Source organism: Pan paniscus, chromosome 6 (genome assembly GCF_029289425.2).
Source record: "Pan paniscus chromosome 6, NHGRI_mPanPan1-v2.0_pri, whole genome shotgun sequence".
Lineage (NCBI taxonomy): Eukaryota > Metazoa > Chordata > Mammalia > Primates > Hominidae > Pan > Pan paniscus.
In genome coordinates this window covers 142,808,032-142,828,852 of record NC_073255.2, presented here as the reverse complement: position 1 = coordinate 142,828,852, position 20,821 = coordinate 142,808,032, and the positions used below count along the sequence as shown (strand labels likewise).

General features: G+C 44.2%; 1 protein-coding gene across 1 annotated transcript in view; it reads right to left on the bottom strand.

The window, feature by feature from the left end:
• CDHR3 (cadherin related family member 3) overlaps nucleotides 1-20,274 on the bottom strand; it is a 74,558-nt gene extending 54,284 nt beyond the window's left edge. The window contains exons 1-3 of the mRNA XM_003811191.6: nucleotides 20,027-20,274; nucleotides 8,605-8,807; nucleotides 2,605-2,770 (exon numbers count right to left, since the gene is read on the bottom strand). Coding sequence (XP_003811239.1) covers nucleotides 2,605-2,770; nucleotides 8,605-8,807; nucleotides 20,027-20,072 — 415 coding nt within the window. The 5' untranslated portion in view covers nucleotides 20,073-20,274. The remainder of the gene's footprint in view (nucleotides 1-2,604; nucleotides 2,771-8,604; nucleotides 8,808-20,026) is intronic.
• Nucleotides 20,275-20,821: the final 547 nt, after the last annotated feature.

Below are 20,821 nucleotides of genomic sequence, written 5' to 3'. Positions count from 1 at the left end.
GAAATGAGGGATCTTACAGTGGAACAGAGATAAATAGAATAAGTAGGGGAGGGCTACAGAGGCTCAAGGGAGGAACCAAAAACTGATTTCATCTGTTTCAGAGTTTTTCACAGTGATGGGGGAGGAGGGAGGAGCAGGCGGTACCAGCACTGACCAAGGGGCCACAGAGCTCTCACTCGGGCATTTTTTTCTTCCGAGTGATGATGGACAATATGAAAAGTAACTCACTCTATTGGGGGGCACTGTGCTGAGGACTTAACATACATTTTCTATTTTCATCTTCATAACAGTTCTATTAATATAAAGCAGGTTTGTATTTATTCTTTTAGCGTAATTAGTGCTTTTCAAATGAGAACACTGAGACTCAGGGAAGTTACGAAGTTGTCCTAGCTAGTAAATGATAGAATCAAAATTCAAATCCAGATGCCTTACATCTGAGCTTGAGCTTTCATTCACTTTTTATCACTCTCATGCTTCATTCAAAAAAATATCTACTGAGCGCTCTGTCCAAACACTGATCTACACACTGGGAATACAGCAGCTCACAAAACAGAACCTTACTCTCATGCAACTTCCGTTTCCATGGGAAGATATGGATAGCAAAACAATTGAGTAAAATGTGTGTATATTAGTGAGAAACATTATGAGAAAAATTGGGGAAGGAAGTGTGAGTTGGGTTACAATTTTAATAAAGTGGCTATGGAAGGTTCACTGTAGCAGGGAAAGACATGACACTTGTCAAGATTTTTTTTTTTTTTTTTTGAGATGGGGTCTTGCTTTGTAACCCAGGTTGGAGTGCAGTGGCACAAACACAGCTCACTGCAGCCTCGACCTCCCAGGTTCAAGTGATCCTCCCACCTCAGCCTCCGGAGTAGCTGGAGCTACAGGTACCTGCCACCACATCTGGCTAATATTGGTATTTTTTGTAGAGATAGGGTTTTGCCCTGTTGCCCAGGCTGGTCTTGAACTCCTGACCTTAAGCAATACTCCCACCTCAGCCTCCCAAAGTGCTGTGATTACAGGTATAAGCCACTGCACCTGGCCCTAAAGAAATGAGGAAGAGCCAGGAGATAGGAGGGGAGGCAGAGGAATCAGCAAATGCAAAATGCTGAGGTAGGGTCATGTTTGAGGCATTTGCAGATCAGTAAGGGGGCCAGAGGCTGGGTCACAGGGACTGAGGGGGAGAAGGGAAAAGGAGGAGGGGTAGGAGAGTAAGGAATGTAGGCAGCTTGCCAGATTTAATTGGTTCTTTTTTTTTTTTTTTTTTTTGAGACAGAGTCTCGCTGTGTCACCCAGGCTGGAGTGCAGTGGAGCAATCTCAGCTCACTGCAAGCTCCACCTCCCGGGTTCATGCCATTCTCCTGCCTCAGCCTCCTGAGTAGCTGGGACTACAGGCACCCGCCACTACACCCAGCTAATTTTTTGTATTTTTTAGTAGAGATGGGGTTTCACCATGTTAGCCAGGATGGTCTCAATCTCCTGACCTCGTGATCCACCTGCCTCGGCCTCCCAAAGTGCTGAGATTACAGGCGTGAGCCACCGCGCCCGGCCTTTAATTGGTTCTTAAGGAGACTCCCTTTGAGTGAGACGGGAATTTCTTGTAGGGTTTTAAGCAGAGGAGTGCCTTGATTTAACTGACGTTTTAATAGGATCCCTCTGGCTGCGGTATGGAAAACAGACTGCAGGGGGGCTGGGAGGCCAGCTGCCAGCCATTGCAACAATCCAGGTGAGATGGGATGAGTGGCTTGGACCATGGTGGTAGTGATGCAGACACTAGGGTGGGGCCAGGTTCTGGGTATATTTAGAAGCTGGCAAGATTTCCTAATGGATTTCATGTCAAGTGTGAAAGAGAGAGGAGTCAAGGATGATTCAAGGCTTGGTCCAAGCAACAGGAAGGATGGAGTTACTGCTAACCAAAATGGGAAAGATGTAGGAGAAGCAGATTTGGGTGGGGGTGGAGGGTGGAGAGGAAGTCAGGAGTTTGGTTCAGAAGCACATTAAGTTTGACCTGTCAAACATCCAAGTGGAGATGATGGGTGAGAAAGGTGGATGTTTGTGTTACGACCGCCACAGCTCAGGGCAGAACCTGGACTGAAATGACAGACTTGAAAGTTGTCAGAATAGGGATGATGCTCAAAGCCATGAGCTTGGGGGAGATCCTGTAAGACATTAGTTACTGTATGCTCTGGTCCCTTACATTGTCCCTATTGTAGCAGAAACACGCTGCCCTCAAGGAGTCAGAGTCCATGGGGAGAATGAACAAGCCAGTCAATGACCAGGGTACACAGGGATGAACCTAGGGGCAGCTCAGCCAGGTTCCTCCACAATGATCCACTCGAGGTCTCTCTCTGAGCTTCAGTTTCCTCCCTGGGACTGGGAGGGGACCAGGAGAAACCCTGCCTGTGAAGGGCTTTGCAAACTGTTGGACATTATTATTGGGAGTGTTGAGCTGGAGGACATTTCATTTATTCCCTGCTCATTAAGCAGCTGCCTTTTCCAGGGAAACAGCTGCTTGTTTATTTACTTTTTCTGTTTCTCTCTGTCCCCCAGGGCCCTCCCTGATGCCACTGTCTGGGCTGCAGTGCACATCCTGGTGTATCCTACCTTCCGCCAAGTTGCCTTGAAACTGAGGTGGCTCATTCACATCTGTTACCTGGACAGTCAGGACTTGCAGGTCTGTGACACCAACCTCATCCTTCACATAAATCTGCAAATCAAATATGTTTGGTCCTGTTTCAAAATCTAGTTGTTCCATCCCAGTGGTGACAACCTAAAACAAAATGCAAAATTCTTAGTAACCATGTGAAAGAAGATCTGTTTTGCATGCATGCACTTTGCAAAGGGATATTCCTAGGAAGGAAGCATCTGGCATCCCGGAAACCAGCATTCATTCACTGTCAGAGGAACCAGTTGTTTTGCCTTAGTCCTTCCAACATAAGCCCTATGATACTTCACTAAAGGGACTCCTGCATGTGATGCTGCGTTTCCTAGGAAAGAAAAATAGTCAGGAGACCTTCTGATGCAATTGACTGGAGATGGAAAGCCTGAGAATTAAAAAACAAAAAACCCTCCACTACTTGGGGGTAGGCTCCTAGAAAAATCCTTTAACTACCCTGAATATAGTTGGATTTCCTCATTGTTAAGAACATGGCACCTGTATACATATGTAACAAACCTGCACGTTGTGCACATGTACCCTAAAACTTAAAGTATAATTACAAAAATAAATAAAAAATAAAAATAGAACCATAACATGTATACATGCACATCTATATGCTGATGTTCAAGCGTCTAAGACCATGCACATCTTATATTACGCATAAGGTTGCTGCAGGTCCATTGTGCAACAAACCTCATCATTAAACATGATAAATAAAAAATAAAAAAAAAGAATACTAAGCTTTCCTGGGATTGCCGTTAAGTTATATCTTGACTCATCACTTCATTCTAATTTTCCCAAAGCCACATCCAAAAATAAACAAGAGATGAAAGATACATCTGTGTAAGTAATGATATTTACTTAATCAACAGACTGTTCACTTTCTTTGTGCCTTTCCACACATTCTTCCATTGTCAGGAGCTTTTGTTGTCTGCACTACCAGTATTTTGTAGATGTGGGAGGGATGCGAGGAACAGGGCCAGAGAGACATCACCAGAATCTAGAGCTATTGCCAGCAGGAACTCTGGCGGTCTGTGTTGAGAGGGTCCTGCTGAAACCAACTGGAGACCAGCCTGTGATTGCTCGTATCTATAGGCACAGACTCCCACCAACTTAGAGCCTTGAACTCCCAGAAGGCCCGGAGCCCTTGGGGACATTGAGGACTAAATTCCATGTATGTCCTTGATTATGTCAGTAGAACCTTTCGGTTATTAATATGACTAGGGCCAGGTGATGAGACACTCAGCATCTTGCTGTGAAGACAGAACTTTGCTCCAACTCCATCTCCACCACTGAACTTCTGGGTGGCCTTGGGAAAATCACCTACCCTTTCCCTGATTTTGTTTCCATGTGATTGTAACTAGGGAAACAATCATTGCCCTAGTTAAACAGCTGAAGAATGATACAAGGTATTAAAAAGCTAGGTCAAGCTACTATGGAAACTGAAGGAGAGAAAAGTTCACTGTGAGCTGTGTTTAGCTGGGGAAGGCTTCGTGGAGGAGTTGGTAGGTATTGTGTTGGACATTGCAAGTTCTAGGTTGGTTAAGAGAACAGGGCCACAGATGTGAATCAGTACTTGTGGTGAAAGGAGAGGGTATGGAGGATTGTTGAGGGTGGAAAAAGAGGTATTCTTGTGTCTACCAGTGAACAGAGGCAACCTAGGAGCCACGTAAGTGTAGATGAACTGGTCTCTATGCTGGGCACATGGTACTGAGGGGCAGCGCAGGGGTCAAACACACAGACGCTGGAGCCAGACTGACTGGCTTGAAAGCCCAGCCTTCCCATTGCTTAACCTTCCTGTGCCTTAGTTTTCCCATCTGTAAAATGGGGATAATAACACCTACTTTTTGGGTTATCGTGAGGATTCGATGAGCTAATCTATGGGAAGTACTTAGAAGACTGTCTGGCACTGAGCAAACACTCTGCAAATGGTGACTTTTCTAATCATTAAGTAGTCAAAAACTGTTCAAGGAATATATGTCCACCAGAGCAGGTGGACTTCTGTTGAGATGATCCCCTCTCATGATTTACACCCTGGCTTCCTGATTTACAGCCTGGCTCCCTGCTAAGCCTGGAGCCTCCTCCTGCATGCCAAGCTTGGATAGATCCTTGACCTCAGTATTACCTATTGCCAGCCTTTTCTCCTTGGGGAGTAGCTCTCACACCCCAGAGGAAGGAAATAGAACAGTCAAAAAATGGTCCAAAAATGTTGTATCTTGGAACCAAAAGAATGGGGTTGCTCTCAACACAAATGGAAAAACTGTTGTCGTTGTTGTTGTTACCAGCATTTATTGAGCATTTATGTGCCAGACTTGCCAAGTCATTCTGTGGAGTATTTCATTTGATTGTCACAATGACCATAGGTTGGTAAAACTTCCTCCATTTCACATTTAAGGAGATTAACTAGGAGAGGGAGGGGAAGGAGCTCTCCTAAGGTCATAGCTGGGAGTGGTGGAGCCTTGATTTGGTTGTGGGCAACCTTGCTACAGAGTTTTAGTGAAAGACAGTAAGTTTCACTTTAGGCATGTTAAATTTGAGGTTGTTCTGGATAAGGCCGAGCACATTTGTAGGCCACAGTGCTCACGACAGTAGATGGGAAAAGAGGGGAGTCAAGCTCAGAGATGGACAAATGAAAGAGGGGCAGGTGCTGGCCTCCACAGGACTTCAGAGAGCCCCTCTCTCCGCAGCCAGCTGGCAGCCACTCTTCCCTGGCCTCTTAAGGTATGCTTCTGGTGCTGCTCCAGGAAAACACCCTTGACCTATGATTAGCTACAAGTGGCTGAATGAGGACATCCCTCTTGCTGGGCAGTAGCAAACCAGTGCAGCATGAGGGCTATGAACAATAATTCTTGGGGCAGCCTACCCGATTGCAAATCTCAAGCCTGTCATCTCCTAGTTATGTGAACTTGGGCAAGTTGCTCAACCTCTCTATGCCTCAGTTTTCCCACCTTCAGTGTGCAAATAACAGTACACCACTTCATAGCATTCTTATGAGGATTAAATAAATGCATTCACAAAATATTTAGGGAAATTCCTGGCATATGGTAAATGCCCCGTAAATGAAATGTTAGCATCCTCCTCCTCATTATTATCATTACTCCTCCTCACCACCCCCTGCACCACCAGAAGTCTCAATAGCTGTGTCCCAAAGCAGGGAGGCTTGGCCTCTTGCATGATTTGGAGTTTACCCCCAGAAAGTACAAATGAGTCACAAGAAATGGTGACCCAGACTCGCCATCCTCCAGAATGTCAAGGCTATCCAAGGAGGGGCCAGATTCTGCCACGGAGATTTTCATGTCTGGAAGGCTGCAGGAGTAACTCTTGTGAGCAATTTCGGTTGGAGAGTAGGATCTTCTTGGAGGGATGGTAGAGGACGTTGGGTAGTTTCTGGGGAGAAGCAATCAGTTCTTAAGAACAGCTTCATGACTTGTGAAACTGTGGCCCATCTTAGTACCAACACAGGGTTGTATGCAGCTGCGGGATGTGATGCAAGGAGGGCACAGGACTAGGACAATACACCAAACACTTGAGCCTAGATGAGTTGAGGTGCTAAGCAATCTGCCATTTCTAGAGGTTAGGAACAGGATGGAATTCTTCCTTGATTAACAGCCCTGCTTGAATCCCATAGAATGTGGGAAAAGCAGGTCCCATGAAGAAAGGGTTGAGAGCTCACGCAAACAGCGATAGACATACATGGCAATATGACAGAAAGCCTGGAACTGGAAATCAGGAGACTGAATGAAGTTCTTATTTCACCTTTTATGGCTATGTGATCTCAGATAAATCATTTAAACTTGCTGGGTCTCTGTTATATCTAAAACAGGAATAAAATATTTCTAAATAGTGATATTAATGTTGTAACAATCAAGAGATGAAACCACGTGTGGTGGTGCAGTGCCTGTAGTCTCAGCTACGGGGAGGCTGAGGCGAGAGGATCACTTGAGCCCAGGAGTGCAAGTGCAGCCTGGGCAGCATAGTGAGACCGCATCTCAAAAAAAAAAAAAAAAAGAGATCAGGTATGTGAATGTGCCTTGGAGCCTCTATGCAAATTCAAAGGAACATGGTCATCTTCATCACTAAATGCTGTAGACCATAAATGCTAAGGATGAGAACTCCCACGTGGAGACAACCCAAATGTCTGTCAATTGATGAATGAAAAAACAAAATATGGAACATAATATAATTCAGCCATAAAAAGCAATGAAGTACTGATCCAGGCTACAACATGGGTGACCCTTGGAACCTTATGCTAAGGGAAAGAAGTCAGTCATTAAAGACCACATACTATAATGATTCCATTCATAGGAAATGTCCAGAATAGGAAAATCCATAAAGACAAAGTAGATTAGTGGTTGCCAGGGATTGGAGGGATAAGGGAATAGCTGAGTGACTGCTAATGGGTACAGGGTTTTGTTTTGGGGTGATGAAAATAATCTAAAATTAGATTGTGGTGATGCTTGCATGACTGTGAATATACTAAAAACTACTGAATTGTACAGTTTAAATGGCTGGAGTATATGCTCTGTGAATTATACTCAATAAAGCTGTTTTTTAAAATGAGAGCACTGGAGCCAGACTGCCTGGCTTCCGTTCTCAGCTTAGTTACCTACTAGCTGTACAACCCAGGGCAAATTACCTAATCTCTCTGTGCTTCATTTTCCCCATCTGTGAAAAGGAGGTAATAAGATGGATACAATCCTTATGTTTTGAGACTAGAAAAGCAAACACACGCAAAGCACTGTCAACAGTACCCAGTGTACACAACGCGCTCTATAAGGGTAAGCAATTGACAAGGCTTACAGGAACCAAGGAGCAGCAGCAGCTGTTAAAGACAAGCTGAATGTCTAGGGAGTCAGTGGACAGGGCAGTTCAGTCACAGAACCAGCATCTGGGACCCAGGAATGTAAACCGCATGCTGCAATGTAGACTGACTGAATGTGTGCTCCTTACCTCCCCGAGGGCTCCCCCAGGGTGATGAGAATACCGGAAATCTGGGCTCTGGCCTCCAGTCATGGGTTCCGCAGGTCTGCTACAGGGCCCCAATATGCATGCTTTTTTCAAAGCTCTCCTAGTGACTAATGATAAGCTGAGTTTAAGAACACCTAATGGGAACCTCAGGGAAGCAACCCTGACTCAGGACCCAGAGGAATGGCAGGTTGGACCAATGGCAGAGCTGATGATAACAGCAGGAAGTTCCCAGGCCAGTTGAGGAAGGAGGTAGGGGCAGGGAATACTGAAACATAGGCAGATCCAGACATGGGACCCTAAAGACACCTTAGAAGGCCTCTGCGGTTACCAGTGGAAAGCATGCAAGAAGCAGGCTTGTCCCCACTTTAGGGAAGTGACAGCTTTGGAAAAGATTCAAATGACAAACTAGAAAACAGAGCAGCAGAGGCATGCCTCTTGAATGTCAATGGTTGGCTCTGAATTATCCAAGAGGAAACATTCACATGGTAGGGCTGGACATTTAGACTTATATTTTTGTTAAAGGGTGTATGGCTTTTTAATTAAATAAGTCTCCTCTTAGATTATCTTCTGAAAAAATCAGACTCATAGGAAAGCAGAATCACTAGACACAAGTTCATCAGGGCATGGCTTTTAGGGAGATCAATATCCAAACTACTCCACCCAAAGAATTTAGATACTGTAGGCACACCTAACACCTGATGTCATGTGAGGGGTGGAGGCCATAAGAAGCAGCCCTCTATTTGCAACACATTGAGTATAATGCTTATGTAAACTGTATGGAGTGGAGAAGGTCCAAAGGCTACATGAGCATCTTAGCACAGAAGGCCCTGGGATGCCTCAGACAGGACTCCCGGACCTTACAAGAGGGAAGATTAAACCAGATGGAGGAATTAATCACCGATCTGGCATCCCATCCACCCTCATTTTCAGGATCACCTCTTTGCAGGCAACACCCATGTTGGTAAGTTGTTACTTACCTCAAAGTAGGTGCCTGACAGCCAATTCACCCTAAAAGCTTCAGTGAGGGGATTTGAGTTGATTATCTGGGGAAATCCTGGGATCACAGGTGACAGTGATGCTGATAACTTCACAGAAAACTTGTGCACTGAAGTCCCAGGTGGAGAATTCTCTGCCACATTGCCTGTAGCAGGTAAGAGGATTAGGTGTAGTGTTTCTCCCCCTGTGGAATAAAAAGGGTGCAGGATGACATGAACACAAAGCCTTTTGCTGGGAACAGGAACTTAACAGCTTGGTTTGTGGCTTCAATTCGTAGCTCAGGGTGACGATGGGAGCTGGTCACTCCCCGAGAACAAACGCTGTTGCCAAGTGCTGGCAATGTATATGTGAGATCTTCTGGGAGCCAAGAAAACAACCACCACCAAACAACCAAGAAATCTGCTTCTGTCACTCAGTAAATAAAGCTGCTGCTTTTCTCTTGTCTCCCTGCTTCCCTTCTCTTTTCTCCCAGCCTTTGGGAAGAGCAGGGAAAGAGAACTGTGACACCTTAGGAGACAGACATCCGCTGAAAGAAACTTGCCTCATAATGTCATCTTCTCTCTTGCCAGGGCCCTGTAGCTTACAAGAGTTTGTTTTCCTTCTCTGCATCAGCAATCTAGAGGTCATCTGAGAATTGACTGTGCATGACTGGAGAACACCAAAATCATGGTAAATCTCTCCACGTCCATTAGTAATCTCAAGGACAATTTTTGGTTATTATTGGACTCTGTAGGCATCATGCAGAGGGCCAGGCAGTACCTCTTGGTTGGTAGATTAACAACCATTCCACAGAGGAAGAAACAAGAGGCTCAAGGATGGCATGTGAATTGCCTTGGGCTGCCTTACAGGCAGGGAATTTTACAATTTAAGAGAAAGCACATTTCTTCCAGGAAAGCCTTGGGACCATTCTAAGGTGCACAACACTACAAGACTTTGCCAGTGCAGAGAAAAGGAACAAGCTGTATTCTCTCAGCCTTCCATAATGACAATTACTGTTGTGGGTTGAACAGTGTCCCCAAAAGATTCATGTCCACCCAGAACTGCAGAATGACCTTATTTGTTTTTGTTTTTTTGAGACAGTCTTGCTCTGTCACCCAGGCTGGCGAGATCTTGGCTCACTGCAACCTCTGCCCCCTGGGTTCAAGCGATTCTCATGCCTCAGCCTCCCAAGCAGCTGTGATTACAGGTGTGCTCCATCATGCCTGGCTAATTTTTGTATTTTTAGTAGAGACAAGGTTTCACCATGTTGGCCAGGCTGGTCTTGAACTCCTGGCCTCAAGTGATCCACCTGCCTCAGCCTCCCAAAATACTGGGATTACAGGCGTGAGCCACCATGCCCAGCCAAGAATGATCTTATTTGGAAATAGAGTCTTCATGGGTGTAATTAGTTGAGAGGCAGTCATATTGCATGAGGGTGGGTCCTAAATCCAGTGGCCAGTGTCCTCATAAGAAGACAGGACACGCACAGAGGGGAAAATGCCATGATATAATGGAGGCAGAGACGAGTGATGCAGCTACAAGCCCGGGAATGGAAAGCAAACGCAGAAGCTAGGAGGTAGGCATGGAGCAGATATTTCCTCAGAGCCCCCAGCAGGAACCAACACTGCCAACACCTTGATTGCAGACTTTTGGTCTTCTGAGCTGTGACAGAATAAATTTCTGTTGTTTTCAAGGCAAACGATTTGTGATAGTTTGTTATAGCAGCCCTAGGAAACGAATACAATGATCATTTATCCAATGTTACAAATAAGTGCAAAATGTAAAATCCTGTATTTCACTTACTCCTCAAACACTCCTCTCAGACAGGTATTAATGTCATTTTACAGATGGGGAAACTGAGCTGAAATCCACACAGCAAATAATAAATAACAGAGCCAAGATTTACACAGGTCCCCCTTCCCAGCCAGCTTCCCAATCTCGGCCACCATCAGACCCTGAGAAGAAAACCCTGAACAAGTAGGAGGCACGGAGTGGGTAGGGACAGTAGAAGGTTCTGTCCCGCTGAAAGGTATAAATGTTCTAGGAACAAACAAACCAGGATGTTTTATTTCAGTTGGTGCGGGGTGGGGTGAGTGCAGAGGAGTAAATGGAAAAGAGGAAAAAATTGAAATATAAGCACATTCACTGATACAAGCTTTTAAAATCTAAAGTCATCTTATTTAGTTTAGAGGCTAAAATGCATAATGCATAAGTTATTGTCGCTCGCAGAATTATCAAGTTTTATGGACAAGGACTGTGCAAGGACTCAGAAATATCAAAACAGCTGAAGTTTAGGGTGATGCGAATATGAATAGATTTTTAAAAATCTATTACAATTGACTTTGATATTATAGCATTCTTATGGTAAAAACAAGGAGTGAAAGAGTATGGTTGGAGTATTTAGAGACAAAGCTCTCAAAAACAGTTTTTCAAAATGAGCAAAATACTCTATTGCTTTGATGGGTTGGGTATTTGGGGCATAATTCCCTCCCATTCTCTTTTCTCACAAGTGCACACCTCTCTGAGCTGTTCATGAGAGTGTTCCCTCACTGTTTAGCAAGACAAGGACAGCCATACAGGAAATGGAAAGTTGGCAATCTGTCTCACGGGACACCCATCTTCTCACCCATATTCTTCCCTTGCCCCCTCCAACCCTCCCCAGTGACTCGTGCCCCTCCAGGCAACAAGCAAAGTTAGAACTTGCTATGTTTTTCTCAATAATAGCCTAGGGTAAGGTCGTGCCTAGCCCAAATGAATAGACTAAAATAAGTACCCACTTCATTTATCAAGCACCTGCTCAGCTGGCATCGTGCTAGCTCCTTGACTGCCTGATCCCCTCAATCCCAGCACAATCCTCTGACATAGGTATTGCTGTCACCATTGTACACATCTGAGATTATACTGCTGTCACCATTGCACACATCTGAGATTATACTGCTGTCACCATTGCACACATCTGAGATTATACCACTCAGGGAACAGTCATGGAGGGCCCTGGCTCATGGTATCGGGATCTTGTAGCTAACAGAATACACATACCTACTACTGACAGTCGGTCACTCCATGCCTGTCACATGACCATGCACATAGGCTGCATCGTAGTTATTCAGTCACCCTGGGACACTGCAACAACATGGCTGTGGGGGCTGGTAAGAAATTGACCTTCAACCTGGATGTTAGATGTTGATGATGTGATTTGTAAGAGGCTGTTTCTGGAACAACACGAAGAATTGTGCTGGAGTGTGAGCGTGGTGTGAGCTCAGGTAGAAGGGACTTGCTAAGCTCCACTCAGGGCTCTCCACAGCCTCACCCTGAGTGGAGAGATCACTGTGCCTCCCAACCTTAGTGCAGCTCCTTTGGGGAGCTGGGGACTGTAGAGAAGCCATGCTCCCCAAATATTGCCTGCTGATAGCTCCTGGTTTGCTTTGCTAGAAGTGCTAGAAGTATATCCACTGATTTTCTTGAATTGGTCATAACTTTGATAGTTCCTGGGTCTGAGAGACTAATTCCATGAAAGATCCAGCATTCCAATCCTAGGCATCTGACTCCAAGGACAGCTCCATGATGTCTCCTTAAATCAGAGTGTTTTTTATCGTCCTCCTTGAATGGTCATATTTTGAATGGCAGTGAGAGATATTTTTGAAGAAGTGGATATAGCCAGTGACTCCCAAGCAATTTTTATTGGGAACTGCCTGTCCCATGTATGGTGAAAGCCAGACTGTCCTTGGATATGCCCTTTCTGTCGATATTCTTGCTAGAAATGATCTACATTTTTTCAGGTGGCCTCTCTTCCCAGGGCAAGGCCATGTGTGCCAGGGTCATGCAAATGAATCCTTAAAACTTTGAGGCAGACCTAGGCAGACCTAGCAGTCCTAGGCAGTCCTTTGAGGCAGAACTAGGCAGTCCTAGGGATACTGATTTTTTTTTTTTTTTTTTTTTTTTGAGATGGAGTCTCGCTCTGTCTCCCAGGCTGGAATGCAGTGGCGCCATCTTGGCTCACTGCAAGCTCTGCCTCCCGGGTTCACGCCATTCTCCTGCCTCAGCCTCCTGAGCAGCTGGGACCACAGGCACCTGCCACCATGCCTGGCTATTTTTTTGTATTTTTAGTAGAGACGGAGTTTCACCGTGTTAGCCAGGATGGTCTTGATCTCCTGACCTTGTGATCCACCTGCCTCGACCTCCCAAAGTGCTGGGGATACTGATTTTTTTAAAAAGATAGCCAAGCTGGGTTCTCCTGACCTTAATTCAAAATCCAGTTTCTCCAGCTCTATTGCTCTTTGTAAAAGAAGTAGTAGTAGTAATAACAGCAATAGCAAGAATAATAAGTGACTAGGGTCCATACCCTAAAAATAGAGTAATGAATAAGATACAATATTCACAAAATGTTAAACACATCTGTTATACAGGTAAGCTTAAGTGATGTATCCAAAGGCACCCATCTGGTCAATGGCAGAGGGAAGATTAGAGGACAGGTGCCAGCTCTCCCTAAAACACCGCATACTTTCCTTCCATGGCTGGTCTTCCAGGCTTTCTTTGGTGGTCTGAGTGCTAGAGAGCAAGAAGGAGGCTCTAATGGAATTTGACTTACACATGCATCTTAATTAAGAATCAAATTAGAATTGCTTGAAGCACGTACTTTGGAAAAGAAAGAGCATGCAAAAGATTTATTGTCAGCCATGGCGCCCACTGAAACATCTTGCTTGTGGCTAAGACCTGGATGCATGATGTGCTCACTTGTCTCCCTTGAATCACTGCCTCTCCAGAAATGAACCAATGGGGCTTCCCTGGGAGCCTATGTTGGGATAATTAAGCCTTCCACAGTCTCAGAGAGGAGGAAGTTGGCCACCCTGGACCTTTGACACTGAAAGTGGAGATGCGGGTCAAGAATGTGGGGTGATGCCATCTTCTTCTTGGGGTGTAGCTGCTCTAACTTAGAGCTCTGCTTTCAATACACAGAGCAGGACTCACTGAGACCATCACTCAATCGCTACCTCTTCATTCTCTCTAGTACCTATTCAAACAGCAGTGAACAAAATCAGTTCTGTGAAAAGAACGAGAGATTTGGAATCAGACCCCTGGCTTCAAGTCTTAGCTTTGCCACTGCTTGACTATGTGACCTTAGGCTGGTCCCTTGACTTCTCTGGGGGTTCCTGTCAACTCTGTCTCTCAGGGCTGTGGTGCTACATTAACAGTATCCACTAAACAGGGTTCCATTGCTAAAGAAGACTCATGGGACCCAAGTGACAATGCTTATAAATCTACAGTTTTATTACAGAAAACGGATACAGCATAGCAACAACATGAAAGTAAGGATATGCACTACAGCTGAAGGCTGCCTCAGCAGGAGATCCACAGAGGCCAGGTGCAGGCTAGGCTCTTACTGTTGTCTTTTCTCTATGGGACGGAAGAATTCACTGTCTTGGATCAGGAACAGCCAATGTATGCACAAATATCTTGGAATTATGGAGTCTTTGCTGGGATTTTTTTCTATTTTGCTGTAGGCATATTCTTGTTCTATAACTGGCCTCAACGGCAGAACCCACAGAAGGTCCTCGTTGAGACCAGGTGCAAATAATCAATCTCACTGTTATCAATAAACAACGCTTACAAGCTGCTACAAACCATTCAGAAACTCCTAGGACCCACGGTTACAAAGAAACACTTTTTTTATTTTTATTTTTATTTTTATTTTTATTTTTATTTTGAGACGGAGTCTCGCTCTGTCCCCCGGGCTGGAGTGCAGTGGCGCGATCTCCGCTCACTGCAAGCTCCGCCTCCCGGGTACATGCCATTCTCCTGCCTCAGCCTCCCTAGTAGCTGGGACTACAGATGCCCGCCACCACGCCCGGCTAACTTTTTGTATTTTTAGTAGAGACTGGGTTTCACCGTGTTAGCCAGGATGATCTCAATTTCCTGACCTCATGATCTGCCCGTCTCAGCCTCCCAAAGTGCTGGGATTACAGGCGTGAGCCACCGCACCTAGCCAAAGCAACACTATTAATCGGCATGCTTCATGCCTTGACTAGGGGTCAGTGTGGTTCACGAACTTCAGCAGAAAAATTCAGGCTAATATCAGGCCTATGGAAACTTATTCTCACAGCACAGATGCCACATAAGAAAATGCATATGCTCGGCCGGGCACAGTGGCTCAACCTGTAATCCCAGCACTCTGGGAGACCGAACCGGGTGGATCACCTGAGGTCCGGAGTTTGAGACTAGCCTGGCCAACATGGTGAAACCCCACCGCTATTAAAAATACAAAAATTAGCAGTGTGTGGTGGCAGCTGCCTGTAATCCCAGCTACTTGGGAGGCTGAGGCAGGAGAATCACTTGAACTGGGAGGTGGAGGTTGTAGTGAGCCCAGATCGCGCCACTGCACTCCAGCCTGGGCAACAAAGCAAGACTCCATCTCAAAAAAATAAAAAATAAAAAAAGAAAGAAAGAAAGAAAAGAAAATGCATATGCTCAGTAAACTATAAAGCATTGTCAAATGTTGTTTCAACATATGCAACTTTTTCCTATTTCTTTAATTTCCACAATATATACCTCTTCCTGAATGAGATGTTCACCCACCCCCTTTTTTGGGAGGAACAAGGAACAATCCAGGCCAAGCAAGATTAACAGAAAAGAGCCCTTTATAGGACATAGAAGGAAAGGTGATTCAACTAGTGATTCTGTACATTATATTAGGTCGGTGTAAAAGTAATTGTGGTTTTTCCCTAGAAGAAAACCTAGGCAATACCATTCAGGACATAGGCATGGGCAAGGACTTCATGTCTAAAACACCAAAAGCAATGGCAACAAAAGCCAAAATTGTCAAATGGGATCTAATTAAACTAAAGAGCTTCTGCACAGCAAAAGAAACTACCATCAGAGTGAACAGGCAACCTACAGAATAGGAGAAAAATTTTGTAATCTACCCATCTGACAAAGGGCTAATATCCAGAATCTACAAAGAACTCAAACAAATTTACAAGAAAAAATCAAACAACTCCAACAAAAAGTGGGCAAAGGATATGAACAGACACTTCTCAAAAGAAGACATTTATGCAGCCAACAGACACATGAAAAAATGCTCATCATCACTGGCCATCAGAGAAATGCCAATCAAAACCACAATGAGATACCATCTCACACCAGTTAGAATGGCGATCATTAAGAAGTCAGGAAACAACAGGTGCTGGAGAGGATGTGGAGAAATAGGAACGCTTTTACACTGTTGGTGGGACTGTAAACTAGTTCAACCATTGTGGAAGACAGTGTGGTGATTCCTCAAGGATCTAGAACTAGAAATACCATTGGACCCAGCCATCCCATTACTGGGTTATACCCAAAGGATTATAAATCATGCTGCTATAAAGACACATACACATGTATGTTTATTGTGGCACTATTCACAATAGCAAAGACTTGGAACCAACCCAAATGTCCATCAATGATAGACTGTATTAAGAAAATGTGGCACATATACACCATGGAATACTATGCAGCCATAAAAAAGGATGAGTTCATGTCCTTCACAGGGACATGGATGAAGCTGGAAACCATCATTCTTAGCAAACTATCGCAAGGACAAAAAAACCAAACACTGCACGTTCTCACTCATAGGTGGGAATTGAACAATGAGAACACTTGGACACAGGAAGGGGAACATCACACACTGGGGCCTGTCGTGGGGTGGGGGGAAGGAGGAGGGATAGCATTAGGCGATATACCTAATGTAAATGACGAGTTAATGAGTGCAGCACACCAACATGGCGCATGTATACATATGTAACAAACCTGCACGTTGTGCACCTGTACCATAGGACTTAAAGTATAATAATAATAAAAAAAAAGTAATTGTGGTTTTTACCATTACTTTCAATGGCAAAAACCAAGATTAATTTTGCACCAGCTAGGTCATAATTGGCAAGAAACAGACGTGTTTATCTTGGAGCATCACTACGGGGTGGGCCTGAGAAAGGCTTGTTTCTTTCAAATCTCTTCCAACTACATGGAGGAGAAAGTGGATGGATTCCAGTGACTGCCTGACTGCTTGTGCTGGGGGTGAGGTTGCCATGGGCAAGGAAGAGCTGAGAGAAGGGACTGTCTTTTGTTCTTCTGAGGTGACTCTGAACAGGAAAGTGACATGATGGAAAAAGTAGAAACCTCTTGCAACACTCTTTGGGCCTGATATATAGGGTTAATTGGCTGACAGAAAGACTTTCTAGAAATGGATTGCATCTTCCAGCCTTTTCATATGATGAGAGCGTTAAGAAGCATTTACATTTTAATTCCCAAGGAGAATAAGAAACTCAATCTTGGGCCTTTGTTTGATTTGCCAACACTGGCTAGCAGAGAACCACGCACAGATGATGGGCTGAAGAAAGCTGTGATTGCCTCTTGCCCAGAGCTTGCGGACAAACTCAGTGCGATGGGTTTGGTACCTTTTCATGTCCATGCGAATCTTCTAGCTCCCAAGGATCCCTTCTTTCATTAAATACCCTGGCATTTTTCATTTCCAGGAGGGTAATACAAAAGCTGGTTCCTTGGATGCTTCTTCAAAACATAGACAGCTTCCGTGTGCAGTGGATTTAAAAATACCAAGGGTCCTTCTCTATGTCCTTCATCTTCTGGGACTCACACGTGATCCTTTGGGACTGATGGAGCCAGATGACTGCTTTGTCTCAACTCTTTCCACTGGGGCAGTTGAAAGTTTTGTCTAGTTTATATTCTTGTAGAGCCTCCCTTTGTAAGCTGTTGGTGGAATAGGCACTATAGCTTCACAAAGGGAAACTCATCTTCATAGGAGGTGGAAAGGACAGAAGTGAATTTAAATGTCAATATCAAGCAGGAAGAAGATCTAAAGCTCTTCATTTGGGGTATATCAGTAAATGTGGGGGAAAAACCATACCAGACTCAAAAAGTATAAAAATAAAAACAGCAAATATGTATTGGATACCCTCTATATATGTGGCACACAGGGACAATGAGCAATAAGATATATGAAATCTGTTATTGCAGGGCTGACATTCTAGTTGAGGAGGCAGAAATGGCCCTATAACAGATGAATTACAGTATGATAGCTCATGCTACTTTTGGCTGAGCACTGAATCTGCATTAGGTGCTGGACTGAACTCTTTGCAGGCAGTCCATGTGCAGGCAAGAGGAGCTCCAGGGTGCAACAGCAGAAGCACTCCCCAGGAGCTAGGTCAATCCAGGAAGACTCCATGGGAGGGGTGGGGCTTGAGTTGGGCCTTGAAGGAAGCATAGGAGTTAGAACACATGAAAGGAAAGAGGATACTCTATGTTACTTTATTTATTTATTTATTTTGAGACGGAGTCTCACTCTGTCGCCCAGGCTGGAGTGCAATGGCGCAATCTCAGCTCACTGCAACCTCCGCCTCCTGGGTTCAAGCGATTCTCCTGCCTCAGCCTCCTGAGTAGCTAGGATTATAGGCACCCGTCTTCATGCTCTGCTAATTTTTTACTGTATGTTACTTTATTTGAGATTATTATAGTGATGCCTGCTTCCAACAGCCTGAAGCGGTGCTGATGTGGCTGCCCCGCTAGAATCCTCTGTAGCCCAGGTGTTGGAGTGTGAGGGTAATGACCAGGTTCTCAGACTCACAAAAGAAACAGTTTGTGTCACAGCAGCCCTTCCAAAAACAAGATTTGACCTAAGGGATTCTATTGTGTGTTTTAAATAAGAAATCTCAAGTATTTCTTGCAAACCTTTGTGATCTATCCCTTTCACACTTCTGATAAAGTTCCAAATGATAGTGTTCAGTACAAGAAATTGGGTTCTTCCTAACCTCATTCTTTCCCCAGTGACAATAAAAGTCACCTCGACTCAAATGATTATGGCCCTAAAAGCCCATATTTCTGGGGGAATCTGAAATGTTTACTTCAAGTGACAGTCTGAACTGCTCATGGCCCACTTCACATTCACAGGTCATCCTGCCCTCTGCTGAGTTGAAAAGCCCAAGATAGAAGAGGGCTCAATATTAGGAAACCCAGTTATTTATTTATCTCATTAGCAGATCGAAGAGGAAAATTAAATGGTCATTTTCATAGATCTTGAAAAAGTGTTTGATTTAAAAATCCATTTTTATTTAGAAATAAGTACTTGAATATTCTTACATTTAGTTTTATTATATTTTTATTCAGAAATAAATACTGTAATATTCTTATATTAATAAGAATAGAAGCCACCTCCTTAACATATAAAACATTTCTCTCTCACACCAAAAGTTAACATCATGCTTAATGGGAAACAAGACAGGAATTTACACTCTTGTTATTATTTAATAATGGTCAGAATGTCCAGGCCTGGCAGTTAGATAAGAAAAAAATAGGAGCTATAGACATAGGAGAAGAAGAATATAAATGTTCATTTTTTCAAACGTGGAAAATTCATGAGAATCACCTGAAAAACCATGCCAAATAATAAGATAATTTGTTAATAGATTTCCATACATCATACAATAATCAGTTGAAAGATGTAGGGAAGAAGAGATTCCATTTACAAATGTAAAAAAAGAAAAAGTAAAAGAACTAGAAATAACCATAATAAGAATGTACCAAATCTATATGAAGGAAACCTCAAAATACTCCTAAGAAAAACAAATGAAGACTCAAACAAGTATCTAGAACCCTGTTCTTGGATTAGGAAGACTCAAGATCATAAATAATACTCACTAACATTTACTAAGCATTTACTATGTACTCAGACACTCTTCTAAGTATTTTACTACATAACTTGTCAAAGATGTAAATTATCCCTAAATTAATTTGCAAATTTAACATAAATTCTATATATTATGCATATACTACCTATTCAGAAATAAAATTTAATTTTAAAAGCTCAATTTCAATAATCCAAGCTGACATTAAAAAGATCATCTAAGATTCTTGATGCCCTTGAATGAGGAAGAGAGAGTAAAATGATCACTAGCTTGAGTCTTTGACCCTTCTATCAGAAGGTGTTTTCTTTGCTCAAGAGGAAGACACCCCCTCAGTAACTCACTTTCCTCACAGGATCACTTGTCAACCTCAAGTTGCCCTACGAGCCTCCAGAAAAGGGCCAGAATCTCCACAAAGACTCACTTGACATACTCACAGAGCTCTGCTATGAACACTATTTTCCCAACCTTAAATCTCAGGAGGACTACCAAATGCAGGCCAGTTAACCCAAGAGGGAAAGTGAAGTCTACACCAACATAGATTAGATTAGGCTCTTTAAGCATCTCTCTTTTCCAGGGCTCCTACCTGGTCTCCCAGGGCTCCCTGGAGCGGCATCACCTCATTCATTACTGCAGCTAAGCCCTCAATTGAACAAGCCTCCCAGGGGCAATTTCCTTTTTGGGGGACATTGTCATTCAATGGTATTATGCAGACCAAGTAGGCAAGCAAGGTTCCAAAGCAAAATTGAGTTCCTACCTGACATGGCACCCAGGAGAGCCAGGAGAATGATTGCTTCTTGCATACTTGATGGTCACAACTGTGCGTGCTTCCAGCACATTAGCCGCAGCCTGAATCCCGTCTCACACCCAAAGTTTATTCCAGAAGCCACTCAGCTTCCCCTCCTGGTTTTGTTGCCATGCAAGAAATCAAACAGAGGCTTTGGCGGTAGCCAAGGGAGACGCCAAACACCACAGGACTGTTTGTTCTTTGATTACCTGCTTCTGTGACTGCACAGCACCCAAGAGACCAACCAGCCAGTCCTGGTCAGCTCAGAGTTTACCTTAAAAGTCCACACTCACCAAGTGTCTCAACCAAGAGCTCCAAAAGAGAAGTCAAAAGAGAAAACCGAGACACGGAGACCACACTAAGAGCTGGACATGCATAGTCCACCCATGATGGTCTCAGTGGCCCTGTAGCCAGGCTTGTGGTCATTTCCAGAAACAGGGGTGGGAAGTGGGAGTTTTTCTGCTGTCCTGAATCAATGAGTAGGATTCAGACTTGGGAATTAACTGGCACTCGTTCTAAAGACAAGATCTGAGAGCTGGGAGCAGACCCCTCCTCGAGGCTGACCTGAGGTGGAAGACTGCCCTCTGACTCCACCCCCCACCACCGCCCCTCCAGCCCTCGAAGAAGGCTGTGAAGGAAGATTACTGGAGTGGTGAGGCTTCTGCCCACTGGGGAGTGATGCAGGTGTTGCCCTTCACGATGCCTTTCTGTTCCACACAGCCCTGTGCCAGGGCACAAGATGTGGCATGTGAACAAACGCGGGCT